General features: G+C 45.3%; 1 protein-coding gene across 1 annotated transcript; it reads right to left on the bottom strand.

Moving 5' to 3' along the window:
- Positions 1 to 3880: 3880 nt before the first annotated feature.
- Positions 3881 to 15310, bottom strand: LOC308575234 (uncharacterized protein). The gene is made up of 3 exons (XM_081173876.1): positions 15291 to 15310; positions 13884 to 14254; positions 3881 to 4578 (listed from the first exon to the last, which is right to left on the bottom strand). Exons 2-3 carry the CDS (start codon positions 14215 to 14217, stop codon positions 4268 to 4270), a joined length of 645 nt encoding a protein of 214 aa, XP_081030002.1. The 5' UTR covers positions 14218 to 14254; positions 15291 to 15310; the 3' UTR covers positions 3881 to 4267.
- Between the last annotated feature and the right edge of the window lie 235 nt (positions 15311 to 15545).

Raw genomic sequence — 15545 nt, 5'->3', positions numbered from 1 at the left:
TCTGAGTGCTCACTGGAAGGACAGATCCTGAAGCTGAGGCCACCTCATGAGAAGAGAAGACTCCTTGGAAAATGCCCTGATGTTTGGAAAGATGGAGGGCACAAGGAGGGGACACAACTAAACGACTAAACAACAACAACCCCAAACACATTTCTGTTTTTGCAGGAAGATGCTTGCTGTGAAATCCATAGAGGTCTCCTTTGTCACAGCCTAGGTTTGTATTTATTCCAGATACTTAATATGGCACTTCTATGAAAGTGATTTCTTAAAGTCCACATGAACTTTAACTTTATCATACCACAAATAACTATGCTATCCAAACATTAGGTCCTGTCCTATCTCCAAGAGCTTTTCACTTCTCAATGTCAACCACTCCTTCATCCACATTACTACAAATTGCAATTTCAGATTTGGTACACCCAATCTCCCCCTTTCCTTTGCATCTTGTAGTAATTTGTTTAACATGTGGTTTCTCCCACCCCTTGCCATAAAAACCTTGATAAATATTTTTGGCCATTGTTTAAACAGTAAGTCATTAGCTAGAACAGGTATTCTAAGTTCAAATTCTAACATCAAAAAGAGTATGACAAGTCTGTGTATTAGCTCCCCTTTTGCATAATATATATGTAAATGATGTCATACTTGAACTTATACAGTGGTACCCTGCAAGACGAACGCCTCGGAAGACGAAAAACCCGCTAGACGAAGGAGTTTTTCGTTTTCTTAGCCGCTTCGCAAGACGCATTTCCCTATGGGCTTGCTTCGCAAAACGAAGCTTGCCCCGCAAGCTCCGGGGATAGCGGGGAAGCGCAGCGCGTCTTCCCCGCTGTCCCCGGACCTCTTTTGAAGCAAGGGGCGGCGGGGAGAAGATCGCTTCTCTCTGTTGCCAGCCCCGCAATCTCTCATTGATTTTCAATGCATTCCTATGGGAAACCGTGCTTCGCAAGACGAAAAACTCGCAAGAAGAAAAAACTTGCGGAATGAATTAATTTCGTCTTGCGAAGCACCACTGTACGATCAAAATACTTTCCTTCCTTGGTTTTATTCCCATTTTGCTATATGGCAGGCATGTCCAAAGTCCATTTTGGGGGCCTAATCAATAACTTCAACCCATAAAAAAGGTCAACAACTTTGGTTGGCCCTCACACAAAACTTCTGACACCATTTCTTTGCTCTTGTTCCTCCTTGAAGGGAGAAGCAAGATGCTGGACCATCCATGGAAGAGAACACTGGACCCACCTGGCCCCATGTCAGACTTTTGAGTGGGGTGGGGAAATTGTTGGTTCAGTGTGAAAGGTTTTTGGTCTCGGTAAGGGATAGAGGTTTTGTTTATTTGCTAATTAGTGGGAGAGCGGAATTGCTTTGTCTATTTTTGGGATATATCTGTTGTTGCTTACTACTGTTTACAAGGCTGTGGTGTTCATAGAATCATAGAATCATAGAATCATAGAGTTGGAAGAGACCACAAGGGCCATCGAGTCCAACCCCCTGCCAAGCAGGAAAAACCATCAGAGCACTCCTGACATATGGTTGTCAAGCCTCTGCTTAAAGACCTCCAAAGAAGGAGACTCCACCACACTCCTTGGCAGCAAATTCCAGTGTCGAACAGCTCTTACTGTCAGGAAGTTCTTCCTAATGTTTAGGTGGAATCTTCTTTCTTGTAGTTTGGATCCATTGCTCCGTGTCCGCTTCTAATCTTCTTTCTTGTAGTTTGGATCCATTGCTCCGTGTCTGCTTCTCTGGAGCAGCAGAAAACAACCTTTCTCCCTCCTCTATATGACATCCTTTTATATATTTGAACATGGCTATCATATCACCCCTTAACCTCCTCTTCTCCAGGCTAAACATGCCCAGCTCCCTTAGCCGTTCCTCATAAGGCATCGTTTCCAGGCCTTTGACCATTTTGGTTGCCCTCCTCTGGACACGTTCCAGTTTGTCAGTGTCCTTCTTGAACTGTGATGCCCAGAACTGGACACAGTACTCCAGGTGAGGTCTGACCAGCTGTATATAAAATACAGCTTATGGAGAAACAACACCACAGTCTTCTATATGAAATGCTAATGTATTATATGATCCCCAGCTCTTCCTCCTATGTTATTATGCATGTGCATATATTTTTATTTAATACAAGTCACTTAGATAGAGTTGCCCTATTTCAAGAAGTAAAAGTCCACACAAAAAAATTGGGAAATCAACATCAAAGTTGAGGTTGAAAAACCAGACGTATGGCAACCCTAAACCTAGAGCTCTTCAGATGGCAAGTGACTAATAGTGTTAATAAACAAACAAATAAATACCTGAAGAAGTGTGCATGGACATGAAAGTTCATACCCGTAACAAACTTAGTTGTTCCAGCGCTACTGGAAGGATTTTTTTTGTTTTTGTTTTTGTTTCAAACAAATAAAACATAGAAATCAACAGTTTGGGAAATGGTGGATGGAATAGTGGGATGGTCAGACCACAACTGGAATTCTGTGTCCAATTCTGGGCACTACAATTTAGGAAGGATGTTGACAATCTGGATCGTGTGCAGAGAAGGGCGACCAAGATGACCCAGGGTCTGGTTCTGTTATTGAGGCATCTAAATTAGACTCATGGCATGCATTTTTGTGATAAGGGCAACACCCTGCCATTTCTTAGTATTTCTTGCATAGATCAAAGACCTGCCAATTCCTTGAATTGCTTGCATAGTCATCACGGTACAGGATGAGCCATAAAAAGAGATAATGGTATTTGACATGTGCCTTATCGTTTTTATCCAGGTAAAGAAGGGTGCTGTGAGATTCTAATTTGCTGAATGTTCTCTTACATGTTATGAGGTTAAAAGTCCTATAAATTTTTGCTGAGCTCAGGGCTCAGACTTTGGAAATTATTCCTCTGAGTCAACTTCTAGCAAGTACCGTACTTTACAATCAACTTTCTGAGTTTCTCCATAGCGGCTTGGAGTTATTTCTTTCAGCCAATGCTGGTTTGCGACATTATCTCTTTCTGTCAAGGTCATGCTGACTATAAAAGTAGGGTTAGAAGGAGCCTGGGTTTCACTTTCTCTTTCTATCTTTTTTCCTTCAATTGTGGTGTTCTGTACATAGTATGCTTAGTGTTAAGGTTTAGACTTATTATAACTTATTGTAAGTTTAAGTGAAGTCTGCTGCAACTGGATTTCTTGTGGACAGTGCCAATCCTGAATGTATATGGATTTGTGACCATTATGCTCATTTGCCTTCAGTCGCAGTAAAGCTCTGCTGGATGAAATAATAATTGCCTCTGGTCTATCTTTGGGGGAATCCTGCAATGTGTTTTAAGTTACTACTCTGCTAACAACACACTGGAATCTGCTCTGGATCAATACTGTAATGGGTATGAGTTACTCGTGTGTAAACTGGTGCCTCTCTAGGCTAACTTGCCTTGTTAAACCTTTCTGACTGCGCAGCCCCTTCTCATCGTGGCTGCCTCAATCGCTGGCAGAATCCGTCAGTGGGTGTTTCTTGAACCTCTTCCAGCATAAAAGTTGTTTGACGCCAAGTCTCCTCCTATTCTCCCTGCGCGGAAATCTTCTGCGCAGGGAGGGCATGGGCAGCGGAGGACCTGGGCTCTCCTCACTGATGTCCAGTGAAGAATCCTGGAGCCCTCTCTCCGATTCCCCCATCAGCCCCCCTCTATCCCTGGTGTTGCGCTGAATTGCTTCCCCCTCTACTGGGCTGTTTCTCCCCCTGCTGCTGGGTCCTTCTTCCACATCATCAGAGAGCCTCCCCTTCGCCTCTCGCTCTGATGTCAGTTCCCTGACAAATACTAAATAGAATTCCATGAAACCCAACTGCTGAAAATCGGGAATTTCAGCCAGATTCAAACAGAATGGAAATGAAAACTCAGTAGACATTGGTTCTGATGCAGTATGGTATTTAATTTGGAACAGGTAGGAAGGAAGGTACAAAGGGGATGAGGAAGGGGATGGATGTCCTCTTGTGGAGAAGACCACACCATACAGGGTGGAGTGATGAGGAAGCAACAGTGAGGAACAGCAGGGGAAAAGCAGGCATCTGAGCTGGAGACTGAGACCCTTGAAGACCCTATTCAGGGAGCTTCCAGGAAACTCAACTTGGAGGAAAACCTTCTGTTGTGTCCAACCAAGTCCTGCTCATAGTAGACCCACTGGCATGAATGAGCCTAAGTTGGCCGTGTCCGTTCACTTCATTGGGCTTACTCTGAGTAGGGCTAGTGTTGGAGGCAAGTCCTTTGCTCAGATGCTTCTCCTGTAGGTGAGGGAGAATTACCATCCCCAGCCGCCACAACATCTGCTGCTGCAGCAGTTGCCACCGTAGCCGCCATAACCTCCGTAGCCTCCATAGCCACCACATCTGTTGCCGCAGCAGTTGCCACCATAACCTCCGTAGCCTCCGTAGCTTCCGTAGCCTCCGTAGCCGCCACAACATCTGTTACCACAGCAGTTGCCGCCGTAGCCGCCGTAGCCTCCGTAACCTCCGTAGCCACCACATCTGTTGCCGCAGCAGTTGCCACCATAACCTCCGTAGCCTCCGTAGCCTCCATAGCCGCCGTAACATCTGTTACCACAGCAGTTGCCTCCGTAGCCTCCATAGCCCCATCCTCCGGAGCCACAGGGGCTGCAGCAGTTTCCGTAGCCACAAGTCATCGTGCGGGTAGTGGTGGTGGATTTGGAAAGCAAAGTACTGGGAAGCAAAAGGAGCCTGATTAGAATTGTGGCATCACAAGGGATTTCAAAGGCCAAGTAGCCCAACATCCTCACTCAATGCAGGGTCTTAACAAAGGGTGGGTGGGTGTCCGTATGGAGCCCCCGGTTGTCTCACGGATCATTGACCCGTACACCACTAATACGGTGCCTCCAACCAGGTCCTCCCTGGTAAATCTCTTAGTCAGGTTCTTAAGTTAACGAAGAGTGTAGTTTATTGCAGACACAAATGAACTTTAACTGCATTCCAAACCTTCTTACTCTTTACCTTCTTATTTTTATCCTGTCTCAAACTCTTCTACCTCCCCTCAAACAAGAACCAACTGAACTAACTGTCTCTCTAATCCCAGCTGCCTGCCAATTGCTTTTCCAACTGCCTTTCCCAACCAACCAACCCACTAAAACCAACCAGCTACCCACTACCCAAACCTCAGGCTAAGCCCTTTTATAAACTGGTAGGCTCCGCCTCCGGCTTTCCTATTGGTCTAAATATTAACCCTTTCTCTCCCCCTGTACAGACATTTTCAAATGAACGGGCAGACACCACAGTGGGGAACCTCAGGCCTAAGGGGAGAATGAGATTGCGGCCTTCCAGGTCCCAGTGGTTATGGGTGTCTAAGGCATAGGGTTTGCGTTTTGTGAGCCTTCTGAAAGGAGCACATAAAAAGTTCAGAGATCGTTAAAGCATCTCAGCCACTTCAGGAACCAAACTGATAAATAATGCTTCTAGCCCTCATGGAAATGGCTGTATGCTTAAAAAGAGCCCATGGAGAGCTCCTGACCCTTTCTAGAAAATCCATGGTGATTATGGTGATGGTGATGATTTATCTGCCCTCCACATTAAGATTCCAGGGCAGGTTACAACATTAAAACATAATATTAGAAATGATTTTCAACAAAAAAGAAGGTGTGTCCTAAAAATGTGCACCTCAAGTGTCAAAGCCAGGGTAAAGAGGCACATCTTCAGCCTTCTGTAAAAGCTGTTTCATGAAGATGCAAGACACACCTCTGTGGTGAGGGAGTCCCACAGCTTAGGGGCCACCACAGAAAAAGCCCTCTCCTGGGCTGCCACCCTCTGAACCTCTGGGGTGGAGGAACTATCAAGAGGACCCTCTCTGCCAATCACACCCGTTGAGAGGATATTTCTGGTAGGAAGCTGTGCTTGGGTATGTGAGGCTTTAGTCTTTCACTGCCAGACCTCTGCACCACCTCTGTCCTTGAATTATCATCAACCAATTGAGTTCCCTCTCACCCCAAAGAGGAAGTTCTTACCCCAACCTCCTACCCACTCCACAAACACTCATGAAAGCCCAGGCTGACATTTAAGGAACCAGTTTTTGTGCTTTCATCTTGATGTGCATGGCTATAAATCCCAGAGATGCCTTGTCATTAGTTCTGCTTTATAAGCAGAGCAGGCTGGGAGCCAAAGCTAAACAACGCATGGCTTGAGAAGCCAAGTAAACACCCACAAAACCTCAAACTTCCACCACCAGGACACGAAAAGAGCCCTGTCTAGCTCAGTGTCGTGCTCTCACAAGGGACAACCTGGTTCCAGCGGGGAACCCACAAGCAGAGTCTCAGCACAACAGCACCCTTCTCTCTTGTGAGTCCCGAAATGCAGCTTCTGAAGGTGAAGGCAGAACATACCCACCATGGCTAATAGCCCCTGATAGCCTTATTTCCCACCGATATGCTGAATCCCCTTCTCAAGCCATCCACATTGGTGGCCATCATTACTTCCTGAAGTAATTAAATGAACTCATGGTGCTCACTAATGGTTTATCCCCAGCCTTTGACATAAGATCTTCTACTGAGTCAGAACTTTGGTCCATCCAGCTCAGCATTGTCTATGCCAGCTGATGGTGGCTCTCCAGAGCTTCAGATAGGGGGGTTTTCCAGCTCTACTGGGGATGCCTTCTGCATGAAAAAGCACACACCACGTCCCATCCCCTAAGAGAAAGATTCTAGTCCTCATACTGGGAATTGAACCTGGAGTCTTATCCATAAGATCATGAGAAGAGCCAATTGGATGAGGCCAAAGGGGCCCCATTTAGTTCAGCATTATGTCCTCACAGTGGACAACCAGTTGCCAATGAGAAAGCTGCAAGCAGGACTTGAGTGCAACAGCAACTCTCCCTCCCTACAGTTTCCTGCTACTGGTATTCAGAAGCATATTGTCTCTAACAGTGGAGGTACTCTGTTAAGAATAAGAATAGTATTATTTATACTCCGCTCATCTGGTTGGATTGTCCAAGCTGCTCTATGTCCTGTGGCCCTTCTCCTAGAACTATTTTTCTCCTAGCGAACACATTCTTAAAACTGCAATTCTAACAGCACAGATCCAGATTCAGAATGTTTCCAAGCAGGACTATGTTACCTTGATCTCTGAGGAGCTGAAGTCCAGAAGAGTGTTTGGAGGAACCCCGAGAGTTGAGGGCTTTTATACCCGTTTCCCGAGCCACCTCATGGGGAGGAATGTGCGTGGCATGACACCTGTTAGCAGCTAACTCATACTTAACTCACACATGCATCACGGCTCAAATTGCTGTATGGGAACAGCGCTCCTGTTTAGGAACACCAGAGTTAAAAATAAAAATGAGGACGTCCTCGTCCGTTCCCAATGGTTCCGCTTGCTCCATAAATTTATGGGCCTCATTCCTTCCCATTTAATCAACTGTTTCCATCGGACTCAAACCGGGAGTGGAGGCAGTTGGACTGGTTTGCTTCCGAAGTGCCTGCCCAAATGGTCCACCACTGAGGGACAAGCAAAACATGGCAAAGGCACGTGCTTAGCATCCAAATGTAGAAAAAATATGCTCAAGACGCTCAAGTCTAGGCCAGATGCCACGTGTGTGTGTGTGTGTGTGTGTGTTCTGATTTTGTGGTGTTTCTTTTCTTTCTTTTATAAAGTTTTTATTTCATTTTAATACACCACATTAGTGATGTATGGAAGTGAGAGCTGGACCATCAAGAAGGCTGATTGCCGAAGAATTGATGCTTTTGAATTCTGGTGCTGGAGGAGACTCTTGAGAGTCCCATGGACTGCAAGAGGATCCAACCTCTCCATTCTGAAGGAAATCAGCCCTGAGTGCTCACTGGAAGGACAGATCCTGAAGCTGAGGCTCCAAGACTTTGGCCACCTCATGAGAAGAGAAGACTCCCTGGAAAAGACCCTGATGTTGGGAAAGATGGAGGGCGCAAGGAGAAGGGGACGACAGAGGACGAGATGGTGGGACAGTGTTCTCTAAGCTACAAGCATGAGTCTGACCAGTTCTGGGCACCACAGTTCAAGAAGGACACTGACAAACTGGAATGTGTCCAGAGGAGGGCAACCAAAATGGTCAAAGGCCTGGAAACGATGCCTTATGAGGTTTTGCCACCGCCGTTGAAGGGAAGAGCAATGACAACCTCTCGGCGTATGGCCAATGCCTCCCCTCAAACAACCCCTTTAACGGGGAACCCTGGGATTGCTGCCACAAGGGGGGTGTCACCGCTTCATGCCCCCCCCCCATTTACGGAAGATAGACTAAAGGATTCCACCCAAGGCCTGAAACCACCAAAGTTGTGACCTTTTGCTACGGGGAAGGCAAAACCTGCTAATGCAGGAAAATTCATTTCCGGCCCTTGAGGAACGTAGAAAATAACAGGATATATTTATCCAAAAGTCTTCCAACTTACACAACCCTTTAAAAATTAGGTAAGGAACCAAATATTATATAATACTGTTTTATAAATTATAATTTATGATAATTTAGAATTTAAATGTATCTTCATGTAATATTTGATACGTCCAGCTGATGAAGGTGAGTACATCGAAACAGGGACCTGTCCTGGTTTCTAATCCCTAACTCACTTCTGACTTCTGCTCAGTGATTGAAAGTAAGACCTCCACGATGAATCTAGACTAACATGAACTTATCTCTATGAACTTATGCTCTGGTCCAGGGGGTCACGAAGAGTCGGACACAACTAAATGACTAAACAATAACAACAAAGTTTGTTATTGGCATGAGCTTTCATGTGCATGCACACTTCTTCAGATACTCTGAAACAGAAGTCACCAGACCCTTATATATAGTGAGATGGTGGGGAGGGGTATTACTCAGAAGGGGGGGAATGGGTGATTGGCTGATAGGTGTGGTAAACCTGTTGATGACTGTTTACGACTGTAGTTGGTGTTACAGGGAAAAGCAAGGGGAGAGATGGCTAAAAACAGCTTTATCATGTATAATGAGATAATGAGATTCCCTTGTTAATTGCTTCCTTGTTTTAATTTTCTAATCTCCTTGATAGAATTCTCTCAGTTCTTGGTATGTTTTCCATTTCTCTTTGCCTGTCATCTTTTTTTTGCAGAAATATGCTTGCTGTGAAATCCATAGAGGTCTCCTTTGTCACAGCCTAAGTCTGTATTTATTCCAGATTCTTAATATGGCACTTCTATTAAAGTGATTTTTTAAAGTCCGCATGAACTTTAACTTTATCATACCACAAATAACTATGCTATCCAAACGTTAGGTCCTTTCCTATCTCCAAGAACTTCTCATTTCTCAGTGCCAACCAGTCCTTCTTCCACATTAAACAACAGGCTACAAATTGCAATTTCAGATTTGGTACATCCAATCTCCCCCTTTCCTTTACATCTTGTACTAATTTGTTTAACACGTGGTTTCTCCCACCCCTTGCCATAAAAACCTGGATAAATATTTCTGGCCATTGTTTAAATAGTAAGTCATTAGCTAGAACAGGTATTCTAAATTCAAATTCTAACATCAAAGAGAGTATGACAAGTCTGTGTATTAGCTCCCTTTTTGTATAATATATATGTAAATGATGTCATACTTGAACTTAAACAATCAAAATACTTTCGTTCCTTGGTTTTATTCCATAAAGTACAGTGGTACCTTGGGTTAAGTACTTAAATCATTCCGGAGGTCTGTACTTAACCTGAAACTGTTCTTAACCTGAAGCACCACTTTAGCTAATGGGGCCTCCCGCTGCCGGAGCACGATTTCTGTTCTCATCCTGAAGCAAAGTTCTTAACCTGAAGCACTATATCTGGGTTAGCGGAGTCTGTAACCTGAAGCGTATGTAACCTGAGGTACCACTGTACCCATTTTGTTATATGGCAGGCATGTCCAAAGTCCGTTTTGGGGGCCTAATCAACAACTTCAATCCTTAAAAAAGTCAACAACTTTGGTCGGCCCTCATGCATGTTCACTTCGTCCAATCTGGCCCTCTTTGAAAAAAGTCTGGATACCCCTGCATGCTGATGATATGGTTTCATTATCACAATCACAAGTGGATATGAGGCGATTATTAAAATTTGGGGACAATGATTTGCCACAATGAATATTTGAGCGTAAATCATGCCAATAGAAAAGCTGTAGTGTTTGGAGCAAGTCCTTATAAACACAAATGGTCAAATAATTGAGCAAGTGAGGCACTTTAATTAGGTCTGGATACAGTTTTCTGATAGAGGCATTTGGTCCCATCTTATGGTAGCCGCAGCTTTGAAGGCCTCAGGATCCTCACAAGCAGTTCTCAGCAGCAGGAGAGAAGCCGTAACCAGGACAACTGCACATCAGGTAAAATTTCTGACACCATTTCTTTGCTCTTGTTCCTCCTTGAAGGGAGAGGCAAGATGCTGGACCATCCATGGAAGAGAATGCTGGACCCACCTGGCCCCATGTCAGACTTTTGAGTGGGGTGGGGAAATTGTTGGTTCAGTGTGAAAGGTTTTTGGTCTAGGTAAGGGATAGAGGTTTGGTTTAGATAGGGTTGCCATATTTAAAGAAGTAAAAGTCCAGACACAAAAGGTTTGGGAAATCAACATCAAAGTTGAGGTTGAAAAACCAGATGTATGGCAACCCTAAAGCTAGAGCTCATCAGGCAGCAAGTGACTAATAGTTTTAATGAACAAACAAATAAATATCTGAAGAAGTGTGCATGGATATGAAAGCTCATACCAATAACAATCTTAGTTGGTCTCTAAGGTGCTACTGGAAGGATTTTTTAAATCGAGAGCCAGTGTCGTGTAGTGGTTAAGAGCGGTAGTCTCATAATCTGATGAACTGGGTTCGATTCCCCGCTCCTCCACATGCAGCTGCTGGGTGACCTTGGGCCAGTCACACTTCTCTGAAGTCTCTCAGCCCCACTCACCTCACAGAGTGTTTGTTGTGGGGGAGGAAGGGAAAGGAGAATGTGAGCCGCTTTGAGACTCCTAAAAGGGAGTGAAAGGCGGGATATCAAATCCAAACTCTTCTTCTTCTTAAATTTTGTTTCAAATAAATAGAAGATAGAAATCAACAGTTTGGGAAATTGTGGGATGGAATAGTGGGATGGTCAGACCACAACTGGAATTCTGTGTCCAATTCTGGGCGCTACGATTTAGGAAGGATGTAGACAATCTGGATCGTGTGCAGAGGAGGGTGACCAAGATGACCCAGGGTCTGGAAACCAAGCCTGATGAGGAACGGTTGAAGAAGCTGGGTATGTTTAGCCTGGAAAGAGGAGACTGAGAGGAGATAGGATAGTCATCTTCCAATATCTCAAAGGCTGTCACATGGAAGAGGGAACTGCTCTGGAGCGTAGGACTTAAGGCAATGGCTTCATGTTGCAAGAAAGGAGATTCTGAGTAAACATCAGGAAGAACTTTGACAGTGGAAGGTGGTGGACTCTCCCTCCTTGGAGGGTTTTAAGCAGAGGTTGGATGGCCATCAGTCATGGAGGCTTTAGCTGAGATTCCTGCATTGCAGGGGGTTGGACTAGATCAGTGGTTCTCAACCTGTGGGTCCCCAGATGTTGTTGGACTACAACTCCCATCATCCCTGAGCTCTGGCCTTGCTAGCTAGGAGTGATGGGAGTTGTAGTTCAACAACATCTGGGGACCCACAGGTTGAGAAAGGCTGGACTAGATGAACCTTGGGGAACCTTCCAACGCTACAATTCTATGATTCTATTAATGACCTGCTGTGGTCTGGGATAGTCACTTCACTCATCGCTTGGTGACTTTTTGTCATCTGGTGGAAGAGAGAGGTTGCAGCTCAGTGGTGGAGAATCTGCCTTGCATGTAGAAGTTCCCAGGTTCGATCCCTGCCTAAAAACCCAATGCAACCGCTGCCTGTCAGAGCAGAAGAGAAGGGAATCTGGCGCCCTGCAGATGTTTCTGCAATGCAACACTCATCAAGCTTGAATGCTGGCCGTGATGGTTCCTTCATAGCTGAAGCTGTCGTGTGTGTTGTATTCAGAGGTGGACTTAGCGGAGCCTGGCCAGTTTGATTACACTGGGCACAGGGATGCTGCAGGGGGGACCACAACTATGATGCATAGTGAAAGATGAGAGATATAAGGGCATGTTGTGGCCTCCATGGGGCGTCGCTGAAATTTAAGACCCCACGGTCCATGACTGCTATATTTCATTCTATTTCCAGAAGTAGCTTTTATGTCATGTGAATTATAGAAATGCAGAGTTGGAAGGGATCCCAAGCCCCATCTTGTCAGTTTGCATTTCTTAGTGCAGAAAGTATTGATAAGATGTGTCGAGATCTTTTCTATTCTACTTAATTCAAGAGGGTTCTGGAAGCTTCTCTATGTGAAAGAAGCAAGCAGAAGGTTCCTGATGTTTGGGTTATTCCTTCAGAGAAGCTGAGTACAGCTGGCTTAAACTGGTTCTGTTATTGAGGCATCTAACTTAGACTCATGGCGTGCATTTTTGTGATAAGGGCAACACCCTGCCATTTCTTAGTATTTCTTGCATAGATCAAAGACCTGCCAATTCCTTGAATTGCTTGCATAGTCATCACGGTACAGGATGAGCCATAAAAGGAGATAATGGTATTTGACATGTGCCTTATGGTTTTTATCCAGGTAAAGAAGAGTGCTGTGAGATTCTAATTTGCTGAATGTTCTCTTACATGTTATGACGTAAAAAGTCCTATAAATATTTGCTGAGCCTTGAGTTCAGGGCTCAGACTTTGGAAATTATTCCTTTGAGTCAACTTGCTAGCAAGTACCGTACTTTACAATCAACTTTCTGAGTTTCTCCATAGCGGCGTGGAGTTCTTTCATTCAGCCAATGCTGCTTTGCTACATTATCTCTTTCTGTCAAGGTCATGCTGACTATAAAAGTAGGGTTAGAAGGAATCATAGAATCATAGAATGATAGAGTTGGAAGAGACCACAAGGGCCATCGAGTCCAACCCCCTGCCAAGCAGAAAACACCATCAGAGCACTCCTGACATATGGTTGTCAAGCCTCTGCTTAAAGACCTCCAAAGTAGGAGACTCCACTACACTCCTTGGCAGCAAATTCCACTGTCAAACAGCTCTTACTGTCAGGAACCTGGGTCTCACTTTCTCTTTCTATCTCTTTTCCTTCTATTGTGGTGTTCTGTACATAGTATGCTTAGTGTTAAGGTTTAGACTTATTATAACTTATTGTAAGTTTAAGTGAAGTCTGCTGCAACTGGATTTCTTGTGGACAGTGCCAATCCTGAATGTATATGGATTTGTGATCAGTATGCTCATTTGCCTTCAGTCGCAGTAAAGCTCTGCTGGATGAAATAATAATTGCCTCTGGTCTATTTTTGGGGGAATCGTGCGATGTGTTTAAGTTATCACTCTGCTAACAACACACTGGAATCTGCTCTGGATCAATACTAAATAGAATTCCATGAAACCCAACTGCTGAAAATCGGGAATTTCAGCCAGATTCAAACAGAATGGAAATGAAAACTCAGTAGACGTTGGTTCTGATGCAGTATGGTATTTAATTTGGAACAGGTAGGAAGGAAGGTACAAAGGGGATGAGGAAGGGGATGGATGTCCTCTTGTGGAGAAGACCAAACCATACAGGGTGGAGGGATGAGGAATCAACAGTGAGGAACAGCAGGGGGAAAGCAGGCATCTGAGCTGGAGACAGAGACCCTTGAAGACCCTATTCAGGGACCTTCCAGGAAACTCAACTTGGAGAAAAACCTTGTGTTGTGTCCAACCAAGTCCTGCTCATAGTAGACCCACTGGCATGAATGAGCCTAACTTGGCCGTGTCCGTTCACTTCATTGGGTTTACTCTGAGTAGGGTTAGTGTTGGAGGAAAGTCCTTTGCTCAGATGCTTCTCATGTAGGTGAGGGTGAATTACCATCCCCAGCCACCACAACATCTGCTGCTGCAGCAGTTGCCACCGTAGCCGCCATAACCTCCGTAGCCTCCATAGCCGCCACATCTGTTGCCGCAGCAGTTGCCACCATAACCTCCGTAGCCTCCGTAGCTTCCGTAGCCTCCGTAGCCGCCACAACATCTGCTGCAGCAGTTGCCACCGTAGCCGCCGTAACCTCCGTAGCCGCCACATCTGTTGCCGCAGCAGTTGCCACCATAACCTCCGTAGCCTCCGTAGCTTCCGTAGCCTCCATAGCCGCCGTAACATCTGTTACCACAGCAGTTGCCTCCGTAGCCTCCATAGCCCCATCCTCCGGAGCCACAGGGGCTGCAGCAGTTTCCGTAGCCACAAGTCATCGTGCGGGTAGTGGTGGTGGATTTGGAAAGCAAAGTACTGGGAAGCAAAAGGAGCCTGATTAGAATTGTGGCATCGCAAGGGTTTTCAAAGGCCAAGTAGCCCAACATCCTCACTCAATGCAGGGTCTCAACAAAGGGTGGGTGGGTGTTCGTATGGAGCCCCCGGTTGTCTCACGGATCATTGACCCATACACCACTAATACGGTGCCTCCAACCAGGTCCTCCCTGGTAAATCTCTTAGTCAGGTTCTTAAGTTAACGAAGAAGAGTGTAGTTTATTGCAGACACAAATGAACTTTAACTGCATTCCAAACGTTGTTAGTCTTTACCTTCTTAGCCTTAGTTTTATCCTGTCTCTAACTCTTCTACCTCCCCTCAAACAAGAACTAACTGAACTAACTGTCTCTCTAATTCCAGCTGCCTGCCAAGTGCTTTTCCAACTGCCTTTCCCAACCAACCAACCCACTAAAACCAACCAGCTACCCACTACCCAGACCTCGGGCTAAGCCCTTTTATAAACAGGTAGGCTCCGCCTCCGGCTTTCCTATTGGTCTACATATTAACCCTTTCTCTCCCCCTGTACAGACATTTTCAAACGAATGGGCAAACACCACAGTGGGGAACCTCAGGACTAAGGGGAGAATGAGATTGCGGCCTTCCAGGTCCCAGTGGTTATGGGTGTCTAAGGCACAGGGTTTGGGTTTTGTGAGCCTTCTGAAAGGAGCACATAAAAAGTTCAGAGATCCTTAAAGCATCTCAGCCACTTCAGGAACCAAACTGATAAATAATGCTTCTAGACCTCATGGAAGTGGCTGTATGCTTAAAAGGAGCCCATGGAAAGCTCCCGACCCTTTCTAGAAAATCCATGGTGATTATGGTGATGGTGATGATTTATCCGCCCTCCACATTAAGATCCCGGGGCAGGTTACAACATTAAAACATAATATTAGGAATGATTTTCAATAAAAAAGAAGGTGTGTCCTAAAAATGTGCACCTCAAGTGTCACAAGCCAGGGTAAAGAGGCACATCTTCAGCCTTCTGCAAAAGCTGTTTCATGAAGATGCAAGACACACCTCTGTGGTGAGGGAGTTCCACAGCTTAGGGGCCACCACAGAAAAAGCCCTCTCCTGGGCTGCCACCCTCTGAACCTCTGGGGTGGAGGAACTATCAAGAGGACCCTCTCTGCCAATCACATCCCCTGGGAGGATGTTTCTGGTAGGAAGCTGTGTTTGGGTATGTGAGGCTTTAGTTGTTCGCTGCCAGACCTCTGCACCATCTCTGTCCTTGAATTATCATCAACCAATTGAGTTGCCTCTCATCCCAAAGAG

This window comes from Podarcis bocagei (genome assembly GCF_964188305.1).
Source record: "Podarcis bocagei genome assembly, chromosome: 16".
In the NCBI taxonomy this organism is placed as follows: Eukaryota; Metazoa; Chordata; class Lepidosauria; order Squamata; family Lacertidae; genus Podarcis; species Podarcis bocagei.
This window is presented reverse-complemented; position numbering and strand designations above follow the sequence as displayed.

Bases quoted from the DNA above. Each gene is read 5' to 3' on its own strand.
- LOC308575234 (XM_081173876.1), bottom strand. From the start codon at position 14,217: ATGACTTGTGGCTACGGAAACTGCTGCAGCCCCTGTGGCTCCGGAGGA. The intron at 4,579-13,883 runs GCAACTGCTGCA...GAGGCTACGGAG, and splicing joins AGGTTATGGCGGCTACGGTG to GCAACTGCTGTGGTAACAGA.